This window comes from Heptranchias perlo, unplaced genomic scaffold (genome assembly GCF_035084215.1).
Source record: "Heptranchias perlo isolate sHepPer1 unplaced genomic scaffold, sHepPer1.hap1 HAP1_SCAFFOLD_118, whole genome shotgun sequence".
Classification (NCBI taxonomy): Eukaryota; Metazoa; Chordata; class Chondrichthyes; order Hexanchiformes; family Hexanchidae; genus Heptranchias; species Heptranchias perlo.
In genome coordinates this window covers 1,217,419-1,229,533 of record NW_027138407.1, presented here as the reverse complement: position 1 = coordinate 1,229,533, position 12,115 = coordinate 1,217,419, and the positions used below count along the sequence as shown (strand labels likewise).

Genomic DNA, 12,115 nt, shown 5'->3' with positions numbered 1-12,115 from the left:
TAAGATAGTCACTAATTAATCCAATAATGAATTCAGGAGAAACTCCTTTACCCAGCGAGGAGTGAGATTGTGGAACTCGCTACCACATTGAGTAGTTGAGGCGACTGGCATGGGTGCATTTTAGGCGGAGCTAGATAAGTACTTTTGGGAGAAAAGGACTGAAGGCGCTGCTGATCGGGTTAGATGAAGAGGGAAGGGAGGAGGCTGGTCTGGAGCATAAACACCGGCATGGACCATTTCGGCCGAATGGCCGTTTCTGCGCTGGACATTCCATGCAATTCGATGCAGCGCAATGTGCTGAGCATCCACAAGGCGGTGCAAGTCTTTAATCCACGACCGTAAAGTGAAGTTCAAATTGGAAAGTTTCAATAGCAAATGCGAGACATGCGCAGCTTGTTGATCAGGCTCCGTGATCAGAATGAAAATGTCCACGCTTCAGGTATGGACTCGGCATCAGAATTTAATTTCCAAATAAAGAGCGGAGTCAAGATAATTAAGTGTCGAGACAATGACGACCGGGGTCTGTAGATAGCTATCTCGCATTACATAATTTCCATGTAAAATATACAAGATATTTTAATTTGCCTTCAAGTGCCGGAATACTTTATTGTCTGTTTGAAGTAAAACGGCTATATATATTGTATAAGTTAATCTTATTTTAGACTGTAACTGGAAGAAATGTAGTTGAAGGAAAGAAGAAAGGAAGGAAGAAATCGTATCTTTACAGTGATCATTTGAAACTATTTAAACTCCAACGTACGACAGCAAAAATAGAAAGAAAAAGCTTTGATTTGTGCCATCGATTCTCAAGTCTCGCAAAAACCGCTCCGAGTTCTTCAGGAACAATGGATTATTGCGGAGCGCGGTACCTTTGGACAGAAAATTGTAAGATATAGAAGAAGGTGCAGAGGAGATTTAAGAGAATGGTATCAGGTTTGATGGACTTCAGTTATGTGGAGAGACTGGAGCAGCTTGTATTGCTCTCCTCAGAGCAGAGGAGGTTAAGGGGAGATTTGGTAGAGGCGTTCAAAGTCATGAAGGGTTTTAATAGAGTAAATAAGGAGAAACTGCTTCCACTAGCAGGAGGGTCGCAGAATTCAGGGTAATTAGCAAAAGAGCCAGAGGTGAGATGAGGCGATTTTTTTTTAACTATCGAGTTATTACTATCTGAAAATGCACTGCCTGAAATGGTGGTGGAAGCAGATTTAATTATAGCTTTCAAAAGGGAAGTGGATAAATACTCGAAAAGGAGAAAATTGTAGTGCTCAGGGGAGAAGCAGGAGGAAGTGGGACTCATTGGAACGCTCTTTAAAAGACCCCGCATAGACACGATGGGCCGAATGGCCTCCTTCTGTGTTGTAACATTCAATGATTCTATGATGTTAGGGATGATGCATAAAGAAGAATTAAAATGCAATGTAACATTTTGCTGTATAAATCTGTCAAGTTTACTGTCGCTAAAGTGATGACACAGCAATTGTGTCCTGCAGCACTCAAAGATATGTCGGGGTTTGATCGAGTGCGTCGGCAGAAACTGTTTCCACCAGTAGCGGGGTCGGTAACCAGAGGATACCGATTAAAGAAAAGAGCCCAGCCTGTTCCGTTTTTGCTGATAGCTAAAACCTGATCGGTTAGCATCGAATCGTAAATCTGTGAAGATTCAAGTGTCCAATTGCAGAGTGAAATTGAAAACTTTCGGAGACCTTTCCAAATACGTTCCGTCTGCAAGATCTGACTTTCAAAACATACATTATCCATAGCAACAGGCAGCCAATAGAGGGCGCCCGACATGCATACCACAGCACAAAATTAGAGAGGAAATGTCCACGGAAAGTCGCTCCATCCACAACTGTTCATATAAGAAAGAAACCTGGTTGCTCATTGTTACTGATCAGTTAGTTGCCACAAATCGGAAACAAAACTCCAACTGGAATTCTTCACCTCACCCCCACCCCACCACATACTGGATACGGAAAGCAAACGATCAATCAAAGTAATTAATTCTGGAGTATTTTTATTTTTATAGATGAACTTTGTTTCGATATGGAGTTTGAGTGTTTCACGTTAGTAATATATCTGCTTGCTTTATATGAGGGTTGGGATTCACATGGATTTGGAGCTGAACGGGGCAAAGCTTTGTAAACGGATGCTCAACTTTGATAAAACACTGGTTTGGCCTCACTTTTAGTACGCCGTCCAATATTGGGCACCAAACTTTAGTAAGGATGTCAAGGCCTTTGAGATGGTTTTTAAAAATCGTTAGAGGGATGAGTGAATTCAGTTATGTGGGGAGCATAGAGAAGCTGGGGTTGTTCTTCTTGGAGCAGAGAAGGTTAAAGTGAGATTAAATAGAAGTTTTCAAAGTTATGTCGGGGTTTGATAGAGGAACAGGGAGAAACTCAATCCACTGGCAGGAGGGTCGGTAGCCAGGCGATGAAGATTTAAGGTAATTTGCAAAAAATTCCAGGTGGGAGAAGAGCAAAACTTTTTTATGCAGCGAGTTATTATGATCTGGAATACAGTGCCTGAAAGGGTGGTGGAAACAGATTCAATTGTAGCTTTCAATAGAGCACTGGATATATATTTGAAATGGAGACATTTGCAGAGCTGTGGGGTTAGATCAGGTGTGTGGGACGAATTGGACACCTCTTTCAAAAGCCGGCACAGGCTCGATGGGCTGAATGGTCTCCTTCTGTGCTTCATGATTCCAAAAAGTGAGGCGTTTATATTTTCTGCTTCGGCACATCACACATCATGCTACGCCATGACAGCCAATCAATGATATTACAGGTGGGGCTAATTTGCACTTAGCTATTTATCGCAGCTGAGCTCACTGCACACTCAGTATTGGATTAACTCTTCAAGTACTGGACGATAATATCCCTTTTCAAGTCAGATTCTCGATTTGATAAATGCACAATCTAATGCATTAATTAGATTATTTGAATTTTCCTGGCAATAGCACAATACAAAATCTTGCTGTATTTTCTTTCTTTTTTCTTTGTTTCTTTCCTTCTTTCTTTCTTTTAACTGCTACGGCATATACTTAAAGTCGTTGGGAGAAACAATTGAGGCCAACTTTCGGAGTAGGCAGTAAACCGTGTCTATTGTTCGGGTGCCCATTCAGGATGTGCTTTAATCGGTCAGTTGTGATAGGAGTAATCCACTGAAAAAATGTCCATGTAAACATAATCTTGGAGGAGGCGCATTTCCCTTTCGCGTCCAGTCACCCATTTGTGTATACATTGCGGTAGAAGACCCACAGTGCCATTCCCCGTTTTAAAGGGAAGTGAAGAGAAGAGTCGCTAGGTCAACAGTCGGTGATAAAGTGAGAACAAGTTTGGACCTGAAAAGATCGGATGCTGTCGGAGGAAGGCAAGATTGTGAAGTGGGCTTGCAAATCTGAAAGCTCCGGGAAAGAATGAGATGGTATAGCATGGTCCGATTAACCGTGGACTGTGGAACCAGAGAATATTCCAGCACAGTAGCAGGCCAATGGTTATTTGAACTCTGTCCTTGAGTTGTTTCTTCACGAGTCAGGGCCGAGCCGATATTGAGGGCGCGGGAAACACGTGAAAATCTACCCAGCTACAATTCTACCCCTCAGTGCTTTGCTCACTGCATCTGGGCTAGCTTTTAACCTTTACCATCTGCGCTTCATTCATCGCCCGGATGGGGCAGAGCAAAGGAGATCCGCCGGAATGGTTGGAACGCTCAGAATAGAACCGGCCGTATTTTTGTTGCGCTAATTTCAATGGACGGATAATCAGGCGGGCTCGCTTCCTGATGTGGCTGTAATTACTGCCCTTCCCTAATCATCCGAGAACATTCAGAGACAACAACATACTGTGAGATTGAAATCAGGCCTGGTAACGAATTGGGTGACGAACCCCTATCGGCCGGCGGGGTAGTCCACACCTCTGGGGTCCAACTGCCTTTCTTCCTCCACAATCCATGTCCATAGGAGCCTTCTCCTCCTTGAGAGATTTCCATGGTATCCTCCCTGTAACGGGAGTGCAGGAACACAGATACCTGAGGGTGGGATTTCCCAATCTTCCAATACTTCCAATCCCTGTTTATTAAATGAGCAGCTAAACCTTCAACCTTAGGGAAAAAAATATAAAACCAGTTCTCATTCTGTGTCCACGAGCTGTTGCCTCAGTCGGCAGGAAATGAACTGAACGGCGGGGACACATTCGGTATCAGTTCGGTCAGCAGAACGCTCCCTAAATGAATGACAAGCACAGGTACGATGGGCCGAATGTCCTCCTTCTGTCTTGTATCAGTCTATTAACTGCCGAGAATCAGATCCATGTTATTCACCGACTCAGCACATTGAGGAGAACACTGATGTTTTCCAAATGTTTCCTGATAAGGAGGTTCTGACGAAAGGCCATCCACCTGAAACGTTAACTCTGTTCTTCTCTCTCCACAGATGCCGCCTGACTTGTTGAATATTTCCGGCATTTTCTGGTCTTATTTCAGATTTCCAGAATCCGCAGTATTTTGATTTTCTTTCCTTAAATGGTGTGCGTTAGTGTTCAGTTCCTCACAATCAGATTGCATGTCAACCCGTCGGATCAGCGGGTGAAGATTTCTGACGTCATGTGCGCTCTTGTCCACGCCTTCTCTGACCCCTCAAGATGACGTTTCACCAGCTTTTAATTCCAGCTGCACGTTATATTTTGCAGTGGGTTATCGACCGACAGTTTCTCTCATATCCAAGGAAAGATTCTCACAAGAAAGCGGCGACACAGCTCAGCTCAGGCAATGGCTCTCATGTTAGTGGGGATATATTTGCTGAGTACACTTTTTATTTTGTTCCCGGGTGAGTATTTCTCTTCAGTGACAGGAAAAAATGCTTCTTAATATTTTATTTTCCACTGATTTCATGTTTACCTTTGTTTTGACTATTGCAGCGGTCCTGGTTAATGGTAACAGTGTGACACAGACGGTGCCTTTGTTAAAGCGTAAAGAAGGAGCGACCGTGACATTAAACTGCACTTATTCCACAAGCTACACAGGCTATGACATGAATTGGTTCCGACAACATCCAGAGAAAGGACCGGAGTATCTCCTGCACAGATATAGTGGTGGTAACGAATATAAAGCAGATAATCTCGGAGAACGGTTCTCTTCAGTGCTGACAAAAGCGGACGGATTCACCAGTCTGACCATCTCTGCCTTGGAGCTGACTGATAACGCCGTGTATTACTGTGCGCTGAGCTCACAGTGACTCAAACTGCAGGCAGCCTCGTACAAAAACCAGCTTCCTGTTTCTAACCGAACAGTGCGATCTTGAGAATCTGCTCCAGAAATAGGAAATGGCTTTGTATCACCTGCTGGGATCTTAACACGGCTATTTTAGAAGTACGGTGTCCACCGTAATCCGGTTTGAAATGAGCCACGTTATTGTTACTTTTTTACAAAATATATTCATAGCTTTCTGCTGAGGATTTATTTTCCAATTACCTGAATAGGAAGCTATTTTGTCCAGGTGTTTGCTCCACAATTGATTAAAATGAAGCGAAATATATCAGATTGCCAGGTGCAACGCAAGGTGTCTGGCGTGGCTCATTGGGTAGTCCTCTCGACTTCTGAGTTGGATGGTTCTGAGTTCTAAACCCCACTCAGAAAGAATTGAGCACAGAATCCAGGGTGACGTTTCAGAACCAGTACTGAGGGAACCCTGTACTGTCGGAAGTGCCGTTTTTCGGATAAGACGTCAAACCGAGGCCCTGCCAGCGCTCTCCAATGAATATTAAGAAACTACGGCCAAGATTGGAAAAAAAGCAGCGGCGTTCCTCGGTGACCTGGCCAATGGTCATCTGTCAATCAACGGATTATTGGTTGTTTAGCTCATTGCTGCATGTGGGATCTTGCTGCGCGCAAACAAGCTGCCGCGATTACAACATTGTACTCTTTTTTCTTGAGAAAGAGTTCACTGAAAAGCTTTTTGCTTAAGAAATAGCTGAGTTATATTAAGGAAGCAGAGAATTCAGACGAAACGCTAGGGCCTGGAATAATGTCCACGGTCGCGGATAGACATCTCTGTTCAAGTAGCTTATCAAGGGGATTTCACACGAAACCGTTAAGCTTCCCTGAACGGGCTCTTCATTCACAACTCTTTAAATGAAAGTCAGCTTATTTTCCATCAGACACAGAGATCAAACCGTCGCTTCCTCCAGCGGGACAGCGCGGTTTCCTCATCACTGCCAAGCTGCATCCATAGCACATCATCGCGTTTCAATGAACTGTAAAGCCCCAACAGTTAAACCTCTATATGTGGTGGAACAGCTAATTTCTACTTCACAATTCTCCAATCGAATGCATGTGTATTGTTATTAATTTGTGTTATTTTCTATCGATGTCACTGTAAACAGTGTCTGTGTTCTGTGAATAAAATGACATTTCAATTTCACGTCACGACGGTTTTGTTGGCTGCAAGGGAGAGAGAGAGGTAAAAATACAGAAAAATAGAGACAGAACCAGAGAGAGAGATAAGAAGATTGTCACGGATGTGTTGTTCTGCAGTAACAATGTTTAAGAGGAGAGGCCGAGGAAAGAGGAGAGGTAAAAGCAGTGAAATTGAGATAAAGATATACAGATATCTTGCTGTTATGCTGCGGGTAGAATTTGCGGAACAGAGAAAGAGATGGAGAGGAAGCACAACAACAACAACTTGCATTTATATAGCGCCTTTTATCTAGTAAAACGTCCCAAGGCGCTTCACATCAGCGTTATAAAACAACATTTCACACCGACCCACATAAGGAGATATTAGGACAGGTGATCAAAAGCTTGGTCAAAGAGGTAGGTTTCAAGGTGCGCCGTAAAAGCGGAGAAATATGTAGAGAGGCGGAGAGGTTTATGGAGGGAATTCCAGAGCTTAGGGCGGACGCAGCTGGTCAGCTAAGGCACGGCGGTCTATGGTGGAACGATTAAACTCGGGAATGTGCAATAGACAAGAATTGGAGGAGCAGAGAGATCACGGAGGGATGGAGGGCTGGCGGCGGTCGCAGCGATAGGGGAAAGTGGTGGTGGTGGTGGTGAGGACATGGAGAGATTTGTAAACAAGGATGAGATTTTTGAAATCGAGGCGTTGCCCGACGGGGAGCCCAAATAGGTCAGCGAGGACAGGGGTGATGAGTGAATGGGGCTTGGTACGAGTTACTTTACGGAGACCAGCGTTTTGGATGAGGTCAAGTTTATAGAGGTTGGAAAATGGACCCTCAGTAAGATTCGGACAGAGAAAGCGAGTGAAATTCAGACATGTTGAAAAAGAAGGCGGGGGAGACAGAGAGCGACAGACAGATAGAGAAAGAAAGATGGAAATTTAAGATGGACAGAAACAATGGAGACAGAGACAGACATTAAGAGAAAGATGGAATGACAAACAATGGAGAGAATGAGGGAGAGAAAAATTGAGATCGAAAAGGAGATACAAAGACAGAATGAGCAAGAGAGAAATAATAAGAGTAGGATATGGAAACGAATAGAAACATATAATACTCTTCTGTTAGATGTTGAGGAAGTGAGACTGGGAGAGAAAAAGACGGAGGAAAAGAGAAAAATAGAGGTAGAACGAATGAAACTAGAAGAGAGAAAGAGTGAATGAAAGAGGATTACAGTTATGTCTCTTTATGAGTCTGTCCTTCATTCCATGATTTAATATTTAAGACTATTTCTCTTCGACAGGTAGCTTAACAAAACTGCATGGGTTAGTTAAGACGAATAACACAGATGTATTTAAGGGGAAGCTAGATAAATACACGAGGGAGAAAAGAATAGAAGGAGATGCTGATAGGGTTCGATGAAATAGGAAGTGTGAAGAATAAACACCGGCATGGACCAGTTGGCCCAAATGGCCTGTTTCTGAGCTGTAAAATTCTTTCTCGTGCAATGTGTAATCATCCCCCACTTTAAACGATAACTTCCGCCAGCATCGGCGCACTGTGGCTGCAGTGTGGAACATCCACAGGATGCATTGCAGCAACTCGCCAAGGCTTCCACGATAGCACCTCCCACACCCGCGACCTCTACCATCTGGAAGGACAAGGGCAGCGGGTGCATTGGAACATAATCACCTCCAAGTTCCCCTCCAAGTCACACACCATCCCGACTTGGACATATATCGGCAGATCTTTCATCGTCTTTGGATCAAAACCTGGAACTCGCTGCCAAACAGCACTGTGGGAGCACCTTCACTACACGAACTGGAGCGGTTGAAAAAGAAGGCGGCTCACCACCAACTTCTCAAGCGCAACTCCGACGGGCAATAAACGATGGCCTTGCCAGCGACGCCCACATCCTGAGAATGGATAAAAAAACGATCACAAATATATGGACTAGCTGAGACTGGTCCCTGATCACACTGCTATCCTAAAGCTGATATGTTGAGTGACGCTCTGACATTTTTTATGCAGTGTCAGCCCAGCTCCGTGCCTCTGTGGAGCTCAGTGCGCAGTAATAGTCAAATATCTGTCTGTCCCTATCCACCTATTCATCTCTCTGCCTATCTACGTCGCTCCCTTCGAGCATAACAAATTGGTGTTTCATGCACTATGTGGATTGATAGTTAGATGCATATATTGGCCCAGATATACATGCCCACAAACTTATATGGAAACAATATATAGATACATCACTGCATCGGTATTATGCACAACATACCATAGATATTTGAGTTATAAACAGGTAATTTGGAAACTTTCATTTGTCATATTTCCGTTTTTCGTAATGTGATATTATCGAATGAATTGAATTGGAAAGCAGAAATACTGATCGTAGCAACACAGGTCACCACATCAAAGTTATTTTGGTCTAGTCTGTAATCGTATGCAAATACAGCTGGTATTGGGGCGCAATATATAACGATCATTGATAACTCTCCAACTTCCTGTCCACCTATCCGTGTAGAAACTAGCACAATGAACAACATTTATATTCGCGTTTAAAATAATAAAGCAGCGATAATAAAACATGGAATTCATTAAAAATGGAGCAGTTAATTGAAATTGGCTTGGTGTGGAGGTGAAAAGAATATATTGTTTGCAAATTCTTCATTGTTTCCGATTTCCCTCCCTGTTGCTCATTAAACATCCACTCTTTCTTCTCCGGTGTTGCAACTGCAGAACAAAACTAGGGGCGATAAATATAAGATAGTGTCTGATCAATCCAATCGGGAATTTAGGAGAAACTTCTTTACCCAGCGAGTGGTGAGAATGTGGAACTCACTACCACAGGGAGTAGTTGAGGCGAATAGCATGGCTGCATTTTAGGCGGTTCTTGATAAGTACACGAGGGAGAAAGGAACGGAAGGCTTTGCTGATCGGGTTAGATGAAGAGGGTTGGGAGGAGGCTGGTGTGGAGCATAAACACCGGCACGGACCAGTTGGGCTGAATGGCCGTTTCTGTGCTGTTCATTCAATGTAATTCTATGCAGCGCAATGTGCTGAGCATCCACAAGGCGGTGCAAATCTTTAATCCACGACCGGAAAGAGCAGTTCAAAATGGAAAGTATGAAAGCAAAAGCTGGGCATGCGCAGCTTGTTGATCGGGCTCCGTGACCATAATGAAAAAGTCCCCGCCTCATATTTCGACTCGGCATCAGATTAATTTCCAAATAATGAGCGGACTCAACACAATTAATTGTCGATACAATGACCACCGGGGACTGCAGATTCCTATCTCGCATTACATATTTTGCATCTCAAATATGTAATATATTTTAAGTTGCCTTCAAGTGCAGGAATACTCTATTGTCTCTTTGAAGTAAAACGTCTGTATATATTGTATAAATTAATCTTATTTAAGAGTGTAACTGGAAGAAATGAAAATGAAGGAAAGAAGAAAGGAAGGACGAAATCATATCTTTGCAGTGATAATTTGAAACTGTTTAAGCTCCAACGTGCGACATCAAAAATAGAAAGAAAAAGCTTTGATTTGTGCCATCGATTCTCACGTCTCACAAAAACCATTCAGAGTTCTTCAGGAACAATGGATTATTTCGGAGTGCGTTATCGGTGGACAGATAATTTTAAGATATGGAAGAAGGTGCAGAGGAGATTTACTAGAATGGTACCAGGGATGAGGGATTTCAGTTATGTGGAGAGACTGGAGAAGCTGGGGTTGTTGTCCATAAAGCAGAGTACGTTAAGGGGAGATCTTATAGAGGTGTTCAAAGTCATGAAGGGTTTTAATAGAGTAAATAAGGAGAAACTGTTTCCATTAGCAGGAGCTTCGCAGAATTTAAGGTAATTGGCAAAAGAGCGAGAGGTGAGATGAGGAGGTTTTTTTTTTACCCATCGAGTTATTATGTTCTGGAAATGCACTGCCTGAAATGGTGGTGGAAGCAGATTGAATGGTAATTTTCAAAAGAGAAGTGGATAAATACTCAAAGCGGAGAAAATTGCAGTGCTATGGAGAAAAGCAGGGGGAAGTGGGGCTAATTGGATTGCTCTTTAAATGTCCCGCCATAGGATCGATGGGTGAATGGCCTCCTTCTGTGTTGCAACGTTCACTGATTTCATAATGCACAAAGAAGAATTGAATTCCTATCTAACATTTTGCTGTATAAATCTATCAAATTTACTGTCAATAAATTGACGACACAGCAATTATTTCCCACAATAATCAAAAATATGAAGGGGATTGATCGAGTGGACAGGCAGAAATTGTTTCCGCTGGTCGGAGGGTCGGAAACGAGAGGACACCGATTAAAAAACAAGGGTCCAGCCTGTTCAATCTTTGCTGGTCGGCATAGTCTAATCGGTTAGCATCGAAGCGTAAATCTGTGAAGATTCAAGTGTCCAATTGCAGATTGAAAGAAATAACTTTAAGAGACGTATCTAAATGCGTTACATTTGCACGATTTCAAAATGCACATTATCCATAGCAACAGGCAGCCAATAGAGGGCGCCCGACATGCATACCACAGTGCAAAAGTGCAGAGGAAACGTGCAAGGAATGTTGCGCCATCCAGAACTGTTCATATGAAAAAGAAATCAGGTTGCTCATAGTTACTGATCAGTTAGTTCCCACAAATCGGAAACAAAACTCCAACTGCTATTCACTCACTCCACCACCCACCCCACCACATACTGGATGCGGAAAGCAAATTATCAATAAAAGTAATTACTTTTGGATTATTTTTATCTTTGTAAAGGAACTTTGTGTCAATAAAGGAGATTGAGGGTTTCATAATATTAATATATCTGCTTGCTTTATATGAGGGTTGGGATTCAATTAGATTTGGGGCTGAACGGGGCAAAGCTCTGTTAGCGGATGCTCAACATTGATAAATCGCTGGTTCGGCCTCAGCTTTAGAATTGCGTCCACGACTGGGCACGATACATGACGATGGAAATGGTGTAGAGAAGATTTATTAAAATCGTTACAAGGATGAGGGACTTCAGTTATGTGGGGAGAGTAGAGAATCTGGGGTTGTTCTCCTCAGAAGGTTCTCCAAGAAGGTTGAAGGGAGATTTAATAGAGGTGTTCAAAATTATGAAAAGATTTGAAAGAGTAATAAGGAGAAACTGATTCCACCGGCAGGAGGGTAAGTAACCAGGCGATGAAGATTTAAGGTAATTTGCAAAAGAAATCCGTGGTTTGGGGGGAGGGGGGGAGAAATACATTTTTTTTTATGCAGCGAGTTATTATGACCTGAAATGCAGTGCCTGAAAAGGTGGCGGGACCAGATTCAATAGTAGCTTTCAAAAGGGCATTGGATATGTCGTTGAAAGGGAGAAATTTGCAGGGCTATGGGGTTAGTGCAGGTGAGTGGGACTAACTGAATAGCTCTTTCAAAAGCTGGCACAGGAATTATGGGCTGAAAAGCCTCCTTTTGTGCTGCATGATTCTAACAAGTGAGGCGTCTATATTTTCTGCTTAGGCATATCATTCTGCAGCATGACAGCCAATCAATGACATTACAGATGGGGCTCTGTTGCACAAAGCAATTTGCAGGAGCTGAGCTCACCGCACACTCTGTTTTCGATTAATTCTCCAAGTACGGACCATCATATCCGCTTTCAAGTCTGATTCTCGTCTTGATCAATGCACAAACTAGAGCATGACCTTAGATTATTTGAATTGCCCTGGCAATAGCATG

The 12,115-nt window shown here is 43.0% G+C and overlaps 1 gene segment (V, D, J or C); it reads left to right on the top strand.

Moving 5' to 3' along the window:
• Positions 1-384: 384 nt before the first annotated feature.
• On the top strand, positions 385-5,236 carry LOC137308033 (T cell receptor alpha variable 12-3-like). The segment is given in 2 exon segments: positions 385-439; positions 4,920-5,236. Coding segments are annotated over 2 exon segments (372 nt in total).
• The last annotated feature ends 6,879 nt before the right edge of the window (positions 5,237-12,115 follow it).